At 35.6% G+C, this 16,495-nt stretch overlaps 1 protein-coding gene across 1 annotated transcript; it reads left to right on the plus strand.

The window, feature by feature from the left end:
• Positions 1-633: 633 nt before the first annotated feature.
• On the plus strand, positions 634-5,947 carry LOC121927841 (uncharacterized protein PF11_0207-like). The gene is made up of 2 exons (XM_042461776.1): positions 634-1,988; positions 5,673-5,947. Exons 1-2 carry the CDS (start codon positions 881-883, stop codon positions 5,690-5,692), a joined length of 1,128 nt encoding a protein of 375 aa, XP_042317710.1. The 5' UTR covers positions 634-880; the 3' UTR covers positions 5,693-5,947.
• The last annotated feature ends 10,548 nt before the right edge of the window (positions 5,948-16,495 follow it).

Raw genomic sequence — 16,495 nt, forward strand, 5'->3', positions numbered from 1 at the left:
TTCTACTTCTGTCTTTCCCCCCAAAATTGGGACTTAAGTCGGTTTAGAACTTAAAAATAGAAAACAGATAAGAACACGCCCAAATGTGAACACTAAAATAGGAACGAACTTATGACAGAACTAAAATGATTTCCAACTACATCCAAAAAGATAACATCTTTAAAAGATAAAAAGTTGTGAAAGCAGTTCAGTCTGAAAGAAAGCCACACTCTTTAAAAACTTTCCATTATACAGTAAAAGCCTGCCTAAATAAATAAAAAAAAAACAAAAACTTTTTTCCTGGGGAAGGAAGGACAGCAGGGAAGGGGCCATTCTGGGCTCCCTGGGAAGGGAGTTCTAGATTCTAGAAGCAGCCACTGAGAAGGTCCTCTCTCATGTCCCCAGCAGCTGTCAACTTGATGGTGGTGGGACTGAGAGAAGACCTCTCCTGATGATCTCAGGGCCTGTGCTGGTTCATATCTGCCTTAAGCTCTGTGCCATTGGAACATATGGAAACAGGATGCAGTCAGAAGGCATGACCTTAATTCCCTTCTTGCCCCCAAATTCATACATTTATTTCTATATATACCAGGGATGAAAAGCATCCTTAGTCATTGGAGTAATTGAAGTAATTATAAAGAAAAAATAACGAAGTTTTGCATTTTAAAATATAAATAACTACAATAATATTGGAATTTGATATTTTGGTAAACATACACAAATATTAGAGTAAATTTACTTTATTTACTTTATTTACTTTAAGGGAAAATAAAAACAAAAATAAAGAGAATAATTTTTCAAAATAATGATGGTAAGAGTGTGAAAAATTTAAATAATATATAGACACTAATTCATTGAGAATAAACTAAAGCAACTGAGGAGAACTGAAGTCCAAACATATATGGAAACAAGAAGCTTAAAGAAAAAAGTTGAAAAGGAACGGAAAACAGAAAAAATGGCTATGGTAAAAAAAGGTTACACACAAACACAAACTCTTATACAAAGAAGAGGCTCTGGAAGCATAGGGGATGATACAATGAAAATTGTAGATCCAATTGCTGCATTGGTAGATGAAATAAAAAGCTTAAGACAAGAATTAAGAGAAAATAGACAAGAAATGAAAGAGGATTTAAAAGAATCTATTAGAGATATCAGAGAGGAAATTAAGGAAGCAAGGTTGGAAATAAGAAAAGATTTTAAAAAAGAAATTGATAATATGGGGAAAAGAATGGACAAATTTTCTTCTGAATTAAACAAAAATCAGAAAGAGATAGAAAAATTAAAAGATAAAAATAATATGATAGAAAAAATGACAATGGAAATATCAAAAAAACAGGAAACGCAACAGTCTCTAGATTGGACAAACGAACTAAGATATAGAGATAGATGTATTAAAATAAGAGGATTAAAAGAATCACAGGGGGAAAACCTGGAAAAAAGAATAATTAAACCATTGGCCGATTTTATTAAAATCGAAGAAGAAATTATGAATTTGGAAATTGATAAATTATTCAGAGTTAATTCACAACAGGCGAAAGATAAGAAATTGCCAAGAGACGTAGTCATTTGTTTTGTAAGAACGAAATTTAAAGAATTAATAATACAGGAAAGTTATGCTAACAAATTGATAGTAGAGGATACAGAAATTAAGATTTTCAAGGATATTCACCCACAAATTATGATTGAGAGACAGAAATATAAATCATTAGTTTTGACATTAAACAAAATGGAAATAAACTATAAATGGGACAGAATAGAAGGATTGTCCTTCCTGTATAAGCAAAAAAGGTATAAAATTGATAATATTGATATAGCAAATGAGTTAGAAGAAAAACTAAAAAATGAAACTAAAAATATGAATGAAGAGAAAAACAGTTTCAAAGAGTGGAAGAATAGCTCATACAGACAGGAGAGAAAGGAAAAGAGAGAAGAAAGGATCCTAATGAAAACTAAAGAAACTAAAGAAAACACGGGAGAAGACGAACAACTTATTGAATTGGAAACTGAAGGTAATTGAAATAATCAATAGATAAATTCTTTTTATTTCTTTTTGTATATATAACGTGACAAAGAAATACTATTTACTATTAACTATTTATTTTTCTCTATAACAAAATGGTAAAAATTATCTCATGGAATGTAAGGGGTCTTAATTCAAAATATAAAAGAAATATGATATTTCACCGTTTGGAAAAAATTAAAGCAGACATAATATGTCTACAAGAGACAAAAATAAAACAAGAAGAATTAAAATATATAAATAATACTAAATTGGGAAACAGTTTTTCATCAACATCTAAATCAAAGAAAAAGGGTGTGACTATTTATGTAAACAAGAAATTTCAAACCAAAGAAATATTAAATGATAACCAGGGGCAGTATTTAGGAATAGAAGTTAAAACACAAAATCAAACACTACTTGCAATTGGGGTATATGCCCCATTGGAAGAACGAGAATTTTTTTTTGAGAGGCTATATAATGAAATGTTGAAACTAGAATATGAAAATATCATTATAATGGGAGATTTTAATGCAGTCATTGACCCAATTATAGATAGGAAATCTAATAACAACAAGGTAATTGGAAAATATCAAGGGAAATTGCCAAAATCGTTTTTTAAGATAATGGAAAACTTTAATTTAGTTGATATATGGAGATATAAATATCAAGACGCAAGAGAATTTACCTATTACTCGGGAGTTCATGACTCCTTCTCTAGGATAGACCTAATTTTAACATCTAAACCGTTGTTACCTAGTATAAATTCTATGGATATTAAATCAAATTATGAATCGGACCATAATTTAATAATATTGAACACATTAGAAAAAAAGAAACAATACTTATGGAGACTACAGGAAGATATACTGAAAGAAGAGAAATGGTTGGAAAAAGTCAAGAACAGTTTAAAATTGTATTTTACGGAAAACAAAACAGAGGATGTATCATCAAAAGTTATATGGGACGCAAGTAAAGCAGTTATAAGAGGAGTTTTTATAAAATTACAATCCGAAAGAAATAGATTAAAGAATGAAAAAGAAAAAAGATTAATAGAAGAGCTTAATAAAAAGGAGGGAGAATGGAAGGGAAAAGGAGATAAAAAGTTAAAGTGTGAAATAGAAGATATAAAGGTGCAACTTAGAATAATAGCAACAGAAGAAATAGAAAGAAAGTTAAGAACATTAAAACAAAGACAATTTGAGTCTGGTAATAAAGCTGGGAAATTAATGGCATCCAGAATAAGAAAAGAAAAAGAAAAAAAACTAATTACAGAGATTTACGAAAATGAAGAAGTAATAACAGATTGTACTAATATAAATAAAGCATTTGTGAATTATTATAGGGAATTATATAGAAAAGAAACACTGGAGAATAACAAAGACAAGATCGAGAATTATATAAGAAAGAACATAAATGTAACATTACAAGAGGAACAAAAGAAATATTTAAACCAGCCATTTAGCTCAGAAGAAATAATAGAGGCTATAAGAAATTTAAAAATACAAAAAACACCAGGACCAGATGGATTATCGGCAATCTATTATAAAAAAATGGAGGACGTCCTGATAGAACCATTAAAAGAAACACTGAATGATATACATTTGAATGGGATTCCGGATTCATGGAATGAAGCCTATATATCATTAATCCCTAAAGGAGAGCAAGAGAAACAAACTGTTAATAACTTTAGACCCATTTCTTTAACCAACACAGATTATAAAATATTTACATCAATCTTATCCGCTAGACTGAAGAACTGTGTTAATATATTGATAAAAGAGGATCAAAACGGTTTCATACCAAATAGACAAATAAAGGATAACATAAGAACTGTCCTGAATTTAATAGAATACTATGAACACAACAATGGAAAAAACTTTGCAATGATCATGGTTGATGCGGAAAAGGCATTCGATAGGGTAGACTGGTATTTTATGATAGAAACATTAAAAAGAATGGAACTTGGTAACATGTTTATGAAATGGGTAAATGCGATCTACGGAAAACAAAGGGCACGAATATTGATTAATAATGATTTAACAGAGTATATACCAATAACGAGAGGAACAAGACAAGGATGTCCTTTGTCTCCCCTTTTGTTTATTTTGACATTAGAAGTATTACTTAATAGTATAAGGGACGACAATGATATAAAGGGAGCCTGTATAGGTAAATTTAATGTTAAACTTAAAGCATTTGCTGATGATTTGATAATATTTCTGGAAGAACCAAGAGATTCAATAATACCATTAATAAGAAAAATAAACAACTATGGTGAATTAGCAGGATTTAAAATAAACGCAAGTAAAACAGCTATTATAACTAAGAATATGACTAAGATTGAAGAACAAGAACTAAGTTGCATATCGGGATTTAAGACGGTCAGAAAAGCTAAATATTTGGGCATATATTTAACAAACAGAAATATTGATCTATACTCTAATAATTATGAAAAAGTTTGGACTGAAATCAAAAAAGATATAACAAAATGGTCTAAATTGAATCTTTCCCTATTGGGAAGAATAGAAATACTAAAGATGAATGTGTTACCGAAACTTATTTTCTTGTTCCAAAATCTACCCATTCTATGTAAAGAAAAATATTTTGAAAAATGGCAAAAATGCCTGACTGACTTTATTTGGCAAGGGAAAAAGGCAAGGATTGGGTGGAGATTGTTAACGGAGGATAAAAGAAAAGGTGGCTGTAATCTACCAAATTTAAAATTATATTATTATGCAGCATGTCTCCAGTGGATAGAAGAATGGATTCTTTTAAGAAATGATGAATTGTTAGAACTTGAAAGTACAAAAATGAGATTCGGGTATCATGCCTTTTTATGGTACGAAAAACACAAAGCAAATGCTGACTTTTCCCATCATTTTATAAGAAATTCATTATTTAAGACCTGGTTGAAAATCAAAAAAATGTTCTATAGTCAATGGCCACTATGGATATCAACTCAGGAAGCATTTTATAAAAGAACTAAACAAGTTGGTCAACGTTGGTTAACGTATAAAGAACTATTAAAAGAGGAAAATGGAACATTAGTGATGAAATCTAATGAAGAAATAGAAAAACTGACCAATAAAAATTGGCTATTGCAAAGACAAATAATGGAAAAATTTAGAATTGACAAAAAAGAACATGAATTAACAATTAAGAGGAATGAAATTGATAATATTATATTTGATGGGAAAAAAGGGCATATATCAAAATATTATAGAATATTGAAACAGAGAGATTTGGAATCTGAAACAGTTAAAAAATCTATGATAAGTTGGTCGCAAGATATAGGAGAAACAATTGATATGGATTTATGGGAAAAAGCATGGAGGGATACAAATTCCTTTACTTTATGTCAGAACTATAAAGAAAACTATCTCAAAATTCAACATCGATGGTACTTATCTCCAAACAGATTAAGTAAAATGTATAAAGCTGGAAATAGCATATGCTGGAAATGTTGTAAACAAAAAGGTACATTCTATCACTTATGGTGGGAATGTGAAGAAACTAAAAAATTTTGGAAGAAAATACAGGAATTTATGTCAAAAATCTTAGAAATTGCGTTACCATTAAATCCATTATTGTTTCTCTTAAATATGACGGGTTTACTAGAAAGAAAAACTGAAATAATGTATAGACGATTAATATTATACATGATCACAATAGCAAGGATTACCTTTGCCAGATACTGGAGATCAAGAATAATACCTCCAATAGAAGAATGGTTAGAAAACCTAACAGAAGCTATGGAAATGGACATACTCACAGCACGTATGAGTGATTTGAAAATGGAAGAAAGAGAAAAAGAATGGGAATGTTTGAGAAGGTTTAGAGAAATTTATACGGATTAAGATTTTTTATGATTTGAAACTTAAAAAGTTTATAATTTGTGTTAAGAGAAATTAGAATAAAAATGTAGAAATCTATGGATTATGCATAAGAGATAAGTGCAAAACTTTGTGGAAGCCTTAAATTAATAGATGGAAATTAATAGATGGAAATTAGATATAAATTTTTTAATTGTTTTCAAGATGGAAAACCGAGTGTGTTTTTGTATAATGTTTTGTTTTGTTTTGTATAATGTGATATTGTATTCTCTTTTGTATGTTTGACACAATAAAAAATATTAAAAAAAAAAAAAAAAAAAAAGAAAAGAAAAGCATCCTTAGTCAGTATAGCCAGGGTAGGGTTGCCATAATTGTCCACTTTTACCAGGGACAAAATGTGGAACAAATTCAAGACCAAACTGTAGGACAACTGCAGGACAAAACTCAGCCCAAAATGTAGGACATTGAAGAAAAATGGTGGACAATTGGAGTTGCAATCCAACAACATTTGGAAGGCTGTACATGCCCTACATTGACCTACATGAATGCCTGAACAAGGCTCCTGTGAAAGATGTCCTGACCTCTTGTTTTTCAGGGAAGAGCCCCGAGCAATATGCCAGTGTTGGAACTTTCAAGTTAAATCCCTTTTTAAGATGGAAACTTGGCCACAGATTTTCTGAGAGTATTTGGAACCATTGTCACGAGGCATTTGTGTTTCCCAGAATAATTAACGCAGACGTTCTTGGGTATATCTTGCCAAGGTCATCTGAAGATTATTCCCTGAGCTGCATTGTTTGAGAGGCAGGAGGAAGGTGGGGGGAGGCCTGTTGTGTGAATAGTAATTTCTCAATGCACGGCAGAATAAAAGCTACACAAGATTCGTTCACAGCTGAACTGAAGTGTTTAACACATGAAAACTCTAATTGACAATTCCATACCAAAGTGTAAATTTGTCAAGGAAGGATACACAACAAGTTTTTTAACATCTCTGTGCGAGCTGTTGTGATTTGGATCTATTACTTTTGAATATTGCATGAAGCTGACAAGCACTTGTCATTTAAAGACCACATGGAGACATTTAGTTTTCCATTTAGACATAATAACACATTATGCTAATCAGCTTGCCAAGGGAAAGCTGGAGGTTTGCATTAAAGAAATACTCAACGACCAGTTGCTAATAAATGAGCAGCTTTCTGTTTTTGTTTTAAATAGATTGCCTTAACTTGGGAGGAGATACAGCCATATGAATATGGTGGGCTGTAATGCTCTTGGCTATGGCCTATATGGATGTGCAAAGCTGCCTTCTCGTGAAATTTTAAGAGGAAATTAGGACGCCTTGCTCTTATGTAATCAATCCTTTTTCCATCTGAATATAAAAGAACAGAGCTTTAAATAAAGCTTTAATAACTCTTGACTGAAGAGCAGGTATACAGAAAAAGGGAGGAAACTTTTTTTTAACCCAGGAAATTGGAAGAGAATATCAGAGCATCATTAACCCAGGAAATTGAGAGAAAATATCAGATCATCATTAGCTGAAGTAGCAGCCTTACTTTCTTTTTAACAGAGATAAATAGATGGGGAAAGAAAAGAGAAAAGAGTGATGGAAGGTGAGCTTACCTTTCAGAAATAAACACCACCCCACTGGACACAACCAAGAGAAAGGTGGAAGACGTTTTCTCTGAAGTGTTCCTATTATTTCTGCTTCACACAGTAGTATATGCAGAAGTCTTCCCTTGTACATGCACCCATTGTAACATGGAATTAGTTTTGTTATTAAAAACATTGGGAATCATCAGTACTTGTTATCGCATGTCCACATTTATCTATGCACTGAATTCTGTATACATAGGGAGCTATAACCTGCAACAGGGACATTAGAGTGCGGAGGCCACCTCTGTCAACAGATTTTGAAATGTGCAAATTGTTAGTTAACTGATTTATTAGCAATGTATTCTTTTTTTGTTGCTGCTGGGGTGGAGATACATATTTAGGGAGTTTTCTACCTCATATAGGGTTGCCATATCTCAGGAACAACCAGGACTATTCCGGGTTTTTAGGGCTTGGCATGGTCCCATCCCAGCTTGCCCTAATTTCCTGGGTGGCCACCCACGACTGGCCGGGGGCGCAGCCGCGCAGGGCTCCAGCCTCCCTCTCCCTTTTGTAATGGAGAGGGCAAGCACACTGCACAGGAGCCTGTGTGGGGGGCGGGGTCTGCCAGTCTGCCTACCCTGTCTCCATTGGAGGCGGCACTGGCCGCGGCCTCCTCCTGCCTCGGTGAGGCTTTGGAGGGGGCTCCACCATCGGGGGTCCGGCCGCGGCCCCCTCTGGCCTCAGCGAGGCCTTGGAGGCGGCGCTGCGATTGGGCCCCGATTGCGGCCTCCTCTGGCCGCAGCAGAACTGCAAGGGGCCCGTCCAGCTGTCTGGGCACCAAAAAGGAGGCTGCCATGACAAGGCTTCCTTCAGGCTCCAGTGGAGCAGCAGCAACTAGGCAGCATGAGCTTTCCTAGACAAGTCTATTTCCTCAGATGCATCATTCAGTCAGGACTCAGGCATGACATCTCCATATCTTTGAATTCTACTGTTGTGTGTCTTTTTAAAAAAATAATGTTGACTCCTAGTTGGTTGTGTCCTCCATTTTTCTTGAATGTCCTACATTTTGTCCTACATTTTGTCCTACATTTTTTCTACGTTTGTCCCGGTTTGGTGGTAGCAAATTATGGCAACCCTAGCCTCATACCAAACTAACTTGGTTGCCTTTGGGTGTTGTGATCTTGACTTTTGGGAGACCATCAGCCCTACTTCACTTTAGGCAACAAAATGTTTTGGATTGGCTCTGTCTTGCAGTGGGAGTTTTGTCTTGGCTTCAGTGGCAGGTAAGGAAGAAAAAGCCAGCACATAAAAATGGATAAACAACAGATTTTTCATTACAGAACTCATGATCCATGTTAGTTTGGCATGTAAGGGTAAGGGATCTAGAGCTTAACCTACCTGTCCTGTTTGCTGGAAGATACATCCAGGTTGTTGGATAACTTTAGGATGTTTGTGTAAACCCTATACCTATAGCTGTTCTTGTGGTGTGTGATTGTAGGACTGGAGTTAAGGGTGAGCAATAGTTTCGCCTTAAGGTTGCTATAAGAAACTACTTGAAGGCCAGACAACACATAACACAACAGTGATGCCAAATTAAGCTGAATTGGAAGTAATGGTGGTGCTAAGGCAAATTAGGGCATTCTTTCCCCAAATAAATATTCTACTCCCTATTACACTTTCCTTCAGTCCCCAAATTTCTAGCATTGCAATAACCTGTAACTTCAGTTGGGTATGTTTAAGAAAAGATACAGGCAACATTCCCAAGAGAATGTGAATGCAGCAAATATAAGAGCTCTAAATGTGCATAATTTTCGAATGTCTTATGTTCTACTATGCTAGAAATTTTGGGAATGAAGGACAATTTCATTGGGGGCAGAATTCTCATTTAGTTGGGCTCTCGTTTTATTTCCCACAGTATAAGCCTTGACTGTTTTTTGTTTCTTTGTTTTTTAAAATATACTGTCTCCAGTGAGATAGAGGGGAAACAGCAAGTTCTGTAATCTATTTTATTTTATTTTTGATCAAGGTTCTACAGGTGATTTGGATTCTAACTACAAACACAAATTTCCTTCAGTTAACTTTGTAGAATGATTCTTTTACAGCAGGGGTAGGCAACCTTTTTGAGCCGGGGGCCGGGTTGCTGTCCCTCAGACAACTGGGGGGCCGAAGCCAAAAAATAAATAATTAAATAATTTTTTTAAAAAAATTAAATATATAAATAAACCAGGACAAATGTAGGACAAAATTTTCAAATGGAAGACACATTTTTTTTAAAAAAAAATGGAGGACACGCAAAAAAATTTGTTGCTTTTTAAAAAAATGTATGTTTCTGAGGGTTCTATAGACAATTGCCCCCCAAAGGCCCCAGCGGCAATCGGCGGTAGGACCGGGCTGGGGCCGGTCCCAAGGCCTTACCGGGCCGCAGGTTGCCTACCCCTGTTTTACAGTTCCCAGTGTGATGTCATTTGTGCTAGATAAAAATCAGTGGAACACAACTTTACTTTGAGGCAATGTTACCAAGCACTTTATGCTTTTCAAATATTACAACAACACTATAAGAATTATATAGATAGTAATAAAACAAAGCCATAAAATAAAGATGTAAGAGGTCAGCTGGATTTTTTCAAAGTATAACTTTTTTGAATGACAAAAAAAAAAATACAAATATCTTGTTCCTATGACAAAGGAAGAGATTATAAAAATTCAAAATATAATGTTGAAATGAAGAATGATCCCTTTGATTCCAGTAATTTATTAAATCATTCCATTCCAAAACTGGCTGTCAATCTGACTGGTCTAAAATGACAAAGAACACTTCATTTATGGATCAACATTACTCAGAAGAACAACTGGAAAACTGGATAACTTTAAAAAAGAGTTTACCCTAACATGGTAACACCTATATCGAAAGATAGGAACTTTTACAAAACCTCAAATATTACAATGCAGATATGTGATCATTCTGCTGTGTTGCAGTGCATTGCTGTTGTTTAAATGGGAGATCATGAGCAACATCATTCCCAGTAGATAGAATAGCAAGTGATGTGAGCCTCCTATTTGCCGTGCTAGATCACCAAGTGCAATTTGATGAGCTTTAGTTCTAAGCAGCTGGCATTGGCAAAGGCAGCTCTTGCAAATGTTTTGCATCAGAAGCAAAATGCTTTGTTGGCACTCTAATATAGACAAGCCATGTCTTTTGCAGCTTCTCACGATACTCTAAAACCCTTTCTGCTAAACTTTTCAAAGAAATGTAATTTGCTTGTATCTAGAGGAAAAGGCATATCCTCAATTTTGCTCAGCCCATTGGAAACTATTTTTACATATAAAAGCAGACTACTTTAATTTTGGTTGCAATGGAGAAACAGACATAAAGGTGAGATAGGCTGGAGTTTCTTCTCTTTCACTAGGAGGACCTGCTGGTGAAAATTATCACAGGCAGTCTCTGAAAGCAATCATCTCATCATGTGCTTCCCAGTTTTGTACATTTGTGTATGAGTCCTTATAGGGAGCAGCAGCAGCAGGCCATCCAACATCATACTTGTGCCAGGCCTGTTAAGCCCTCTGGCTGGCCTAGCAAAGATGACCATGGGAGGAGGAAGGGAAGACACCTCTTGCCCAAGGCCAACCTTATGTGTCTGAGCCCCATTTCACTTGCTGGGTACCTATTGTGTAAAGCTGTATCAGAAAAATACAGGCAAATTGGAAGGGGTTTACAGGGGGACAAGGTATCCTATGAAGAATGGTGGAATGGACCAGAATTCTTAGGAGGAAAGGTTGAAGAAATTGAGAACATGTATTGTGGAGAAATCTGAAAAAAAGGACATGACACTATTCTTCAATACCTGATAAGATGCCACACAGAAGGCAAAAATTTGGCACTGGCCTGCCTCAAATAGCCTTAAGCAACCAAAGAGTTTCTTCTGGTGACATCAGAAGAAACTTCTTTTCTGTAACAGTGTTTGGCTATATCCTACTGGAGGTCTTTTTTCAAACAGACTGAACAATATCTTATCTGCTGGATGGAGTTGTTCTAATTCTAGATGTCCTCTTTTGCAGAGAGGTTGATAAGTTAGCTCTCAAAGTCATCTCTATGATTTTATGAAATTGCACAACCATGTAGTCATTTACTACTGATCTATAGTGGATTTATTACTCCAATTAGCCTATCCTCTGGGAAATGAAGGAAATCAGCTTGCCAGTTTTCAAGGTACAACATAGCCTGTAAGGTTGAAATTCTACACGTATTTTCTTGGGAATAAATCACATTGAATTGTGTGGGATTTGCTTCTGAATAAGCTATTAGAGAATAAAGCCTAATATAAAATGACCAGATGTGGAGAAAGTGACAAAGCTAACTATGGGTCACTTGCAGCCTGATAACCAAGGAATTGGTTGCAGCAGATACATCACAGGACATGTGATGTATCTGCAAGGTCATCATGTTCTGGAAAGCACTGTGAAGTGTTGAAAAACTAATGTAAATATGCTTGGTCATCTTGGTTGGGGAACAACAATTAAGGTGACACAGCAGGAAGAGGCTGAGCTTGGTGGCCGCATGGCAAAAGTGTATATAAAGCCGAAGCCTCATTGTACAGTGTGGCATTCAGCACATTCCAACATAAGCATGTACAACATCAGGCTGTATGACTTGGTAAAATGTTGGAGAATCAGTGAATGAAGCAAGAGAACATTAAGGAAACAATATTACAGTTTGCAAATTAGAAAGATTTAAACATATTTCAAACTGCTGCTGAAATGAGGTCTAAATAGAGAGAGCTATCACGTGAAGCTCAAAGCAAATTTGGCTGTGATCCACCTTTCCTGAAGCAGAAAATTTATTTGATTGGATGAATTAATGTTGAATATTTGACACAATTTCAATCTAGGAGTCAGTTTTCAATAGGATAAAGAAGATAAAAGATTGGAAAATCCTCTATTGTATTGTCAAAGAACGTTTTTGGATTAGTCATCCAACACATGCTATAAACAAATGTGTTTATTCCTCAGACAGCACAATAACACAGAAAGTAGTTCTTCACATTTTAGGCTGTACATAGAGGTACACACTTTGTGCAGTGAACCTGTTGTAGATCTATATCCACTCTTTTTAAAAAGACATGTAGGCCTGTTACAGACTGCCAAAATAAAGCTGCTTCGGGTCTCTTTGGAGGTGTGCTATTTAAATGATGCATGCATCCTAAGAATCCGGAAGCTGCACCAAAAGCTGCACCAAAAGTGTGGCTTTGGTGCAACCTCCGGACTCTTAGGACCTATGCATCATTTAAATAGCATACCTCCAAAGAGACTCGAAGCAGCTTTATTTTGGCAGTCTATAACAGGCCGTAAACTTCCAAAATAAACTAAGAACAGAATGATTCAGTTCTTCCCATGTCCATATAGAGCACTGATGGACTGTGGTGGTGGTTGTGGTGGTGGTGGTGATGATGATGATGATGCCATCTTCCTCTTACCTTCTCAGACAGCCATGCATACATACTGTCCTTCTAAAAACCATGAGGCCATTCTTCCTTCAATATTTCATTCCCCCCCCAAGATTCCAAATGACTATTTAATGCTAAATATGTCCAGCCCTTGAAAAAGGGCACACTCAATATTGTCAAGCATTTGGAAGCAGTAAAGATCCATGCCAGAATGACAGATAAGTTCCAGCTTCTCTCAAATTTTCCAGTCTTAAACTTAGTTCATCTGGAGAATTTTTCCAGTCTTAAATTTCATTTGTTATGAACTCTTTTTATTTAATGTGTGCATGAAAAATTGTATACATCTTTCTGTTCATTTATCACAAAAAATGTGGCCTCCAAAAGGTAACTTTTCCAAGCTCTTAGAGAAGTGTCCTCCTACTCTTAGAAAGATGTACATCTGCAGACAGCCTCCAATGAAAGTGGCAAAGATCCTTTGTGTCTCTTTGAAGTCTGATTTTTTTGTTTTACAAGATAGTATTTTTTTTCTAATCAAAAATTAGTATATATTCATTTGCCTTTGGTATAAAATAGGCTATATTATCTAAATAATCCAGTATACTCTTCCTTGTTTGAACTCCTGTAACCTCTTTTAGTGGACTTTCTCCATACTAATTGACTATTTTACAAAACTCTTTTTTAAATCTCAGAAAGTTAATACAAAATTGAAGATCTGCCAGGAATACAGTGGTAATCTAATTTAACTTTTATGCCTTGAGCAGAATCACATTGACATTAGCCTTCTATGCTAATGCCGGAAGTCTAAACACTCTTAATGGAAATGAAGACCAGTTGAACAGGATGTAAATGTGCATTAGTTTTCGCTGTCAAGTATAAGAAAAAATAGCTTAGGAAGCCATCCTAGGATTGCCCCACATCCTATTACCACTGGTTTCAGTAGCATCACTGCACTCTCATAGACTGCTTTTCAATAGCCTTCTCAAAGGAATTTATTCTTGGAGTGGTCTTTTTAAGTTTCTCTGATACACTTTGTCATCCTAGGAGGTATTAAGGCTGGCATCAGTGCCTAGAATATTTGAATACCTTGGGGCCCTAAGGGCACTGTTCCTGAAAGCTATACAGGATCACCCCTGGTTAGTGGGAGACCTCCAATTAATACTGTAGGCTGTATTTCATAGGAAGGAACTAGCAAAACTACCTCTGAGTATTCCTTACCTAAGAAAACTTTATGGAATTCATTGGGTTGCCATAAGTTGGCAGGAGACTTGCAGATACATACTACCTTAAGAGCCCCAGAAGAGGCTACCTTCAGATGGACTCTGTCGAATTGTATTCATTTTGATAATATATACTCCACTTTCAGTTCAAAGCAAGCATTCCCTATTTAGTTTCTATTCAGCTGCTTTAGTAGTTTCTCATTTATTTTGCACTAACCATCCACTCCAAAGTAATTAATCTTTTGATCAACAGAAACAGTTTTCTTTTCCCTTTCGCCAAACCAGTATTTCCTTTGAAGCTACCTCTTAGGTTTCTTTCAAAGTAGAGCAGGATCATACTGGTGAGATTTGATGACCAGATGAATGAGTGGGGGGGAAGACACTTGGCTCTTATTCCTGGTACATGACACGTTTTTATCTGATCCAAGCAAAGTATGAATGCATAATTTCATAAACATGACCTGCTGTTGATCAGCTGCAAGAGCAACTACCCTCTAGGATATATTACATGATATGGAATTCAACAGTCTAGGAAAAAAAAGACGACTAAGATATGATAGAAGCAGAGCTTGGAATGTTACTTTAAAAACGTAATTACAGCCCTTCTTATACATAGATTTCTTATACACGGATTCAAGCATCCACACTTTGAAAATGTGTGTGTGTGTGTGTGTGTGTGTGTGTGTGTGTATATATATATATATATATATATATATTTCAAATATCAAACTTTGATTTTCCATTTTTTTATAAGGACATTTTGCTATGTCATTATATTTAATGGGACTTGAGCATCCATGGATTGTGTTATCCACGGGGGATCTTGGAACCAAATCCCAGCGTATAACAAGGGTCCACTGTAGTAGCAGTTGTAGTCCAAAATCTCCCAATGTATAGATTCAGTTTTAGTATCAAGGCTGAAATCTTGCATTAGAAGCTGCCATTCATAACTTTACAATGTCACAGCAACATCCCTGACAGGACAAGCAACCCTTCTAGTGAACTGCAACAGTGTGCACCTAGAAGTCTGCTGTGTTATCCTGTTGTGAAATGGGGGTTTCTGTTGCACAATGAGTCCAGTAGTGTTTTGGTATCCATTGTGCCATGGGTCCCATAGCCCTTTGATGCCTGTAGCACAGTGGGACCCATGGCACAATGGCCACACTTTTGGTTCCATATGTGCAATGATCCGAGAGACATATGGCCACACTTTTGGCTCCATTTAAGCAATGGTCCAAGAGACATAACTATTTCACTGCTCTCCTCCTAAGAATATGAACATTACACAATGTCACAGTTCACCTTTATGTGATCATAGAGTTAACAATTGCATAAATATCTAACAGCAAACCAGCCTATTTTTTCCATATCTCAAAAGTAACACAGTTACTCTTTAGCCAGCACTAGAACCCCACGATATTGCTTTTCCTCTTTTAGTGAGGCTAAATGTTACTTTGCAATTAACATTCCCTTGTTAATTTACACCTACAATGTAATATATTTAAACTTTTATGATTAGTGAGTAGGAACTAATCAGAAAAACCCTCATTATCTAAAACTAGATCGTTCCAAGCTCTGAACAGAAAATCAATAAAGGTCTGTAGAAACTGGATGGGAGAGAGTTTTCTCCACTTCTATGATAAAGCTGGACAGTAGAAGATCCAGGACAGATAAAAGGAATATTATTTTGCATAATGCAGGGACGTAGCTAGGATTTTAGAAAGGGGAGGGGGGGTTTTTTGGATGCACGTTCTGACTTTCATTTCTCAAATGTCTAACCAGACTGTTCACTTTTGTGGAGCATTGTTTTTGGCATCCATGTTTTGCAGAAAGAAACAGACTTAAAGAAAGAAAAAACTCTGATATCTTTCCTATGGCACAATCAAGGATAGAAATTACTCACCAATGATGACATTTGAATGAACTCTCATGTGTCAAATAGCTAAAAAGAGTGCAGTGAATAACCTTATATGAAAAACTGCAATTAAAAAAATGTTATCCAATAATAATAATAAAAAACCCAACTTCATTGAAATTCAGGGAGCATTTACTGCCTTTGCTAAGAAGAACACTTCCGCATTTAAATTGCCATTGTGTATGGCCATGTTTTGGCTCAATGTTCTTTGAATGCTTTAGCTGGACTGTTGTGCTAAACCACCATTTGAGTGAATCACCCAACGAGATACTTATCACGTGTTACTGTTATACTCTTATGATGGTGGATTAATCCTGCCTTAGCCTTATCGCATAATGAAATGGCTCTCTCAGTGCTGTGATGTGGGGCTGTTGGGAATTTAAAAAAATTCTGCTGGAAATAATATGTTAAAAAATCCCTTTCTGGCTATGTTTCAATAAACAGTTTGAATGAGAATGTCTCATTCCACTTCACTGTGAGAATGACCAGACCCAAGGCATTTTGGGTGAGCTGGTTTT

The sequence above is a fragment of the Sceloporus undulatus genome, chromosome 4, assembly GCF_019175285.1.
Source record: "Sceloporus undulatus isolate JIND9_A2432 ecotype Alabama chromosome 4, SceUnd_v1.1, whole genome shotgun sequence".
Taxonomy (NCBI): Eukaryota; Metazoa; Chordata; class Lepidosauria; order Squamata; family Phrynosomatidae; genus Sceloporus; species Sceloporus undulatus.

Bases quoted from the DNA above. Each gene is read 5' to 3' on its own strand.
- LOC121927841 (XM_042461776.1), top strand. From the start codon at position 881: ATGGAAACAAGAAGCTTAAAGAAAAAAGTTGAAAAGGAACGGAAAACA. The intron at 1,989-5,672 runs GTAATTGAAATA...TACCTTTGCCAG, and splicing joins TATTGAATTGGAAACTGAAG to ATACTGGAGATCAAGAATAA.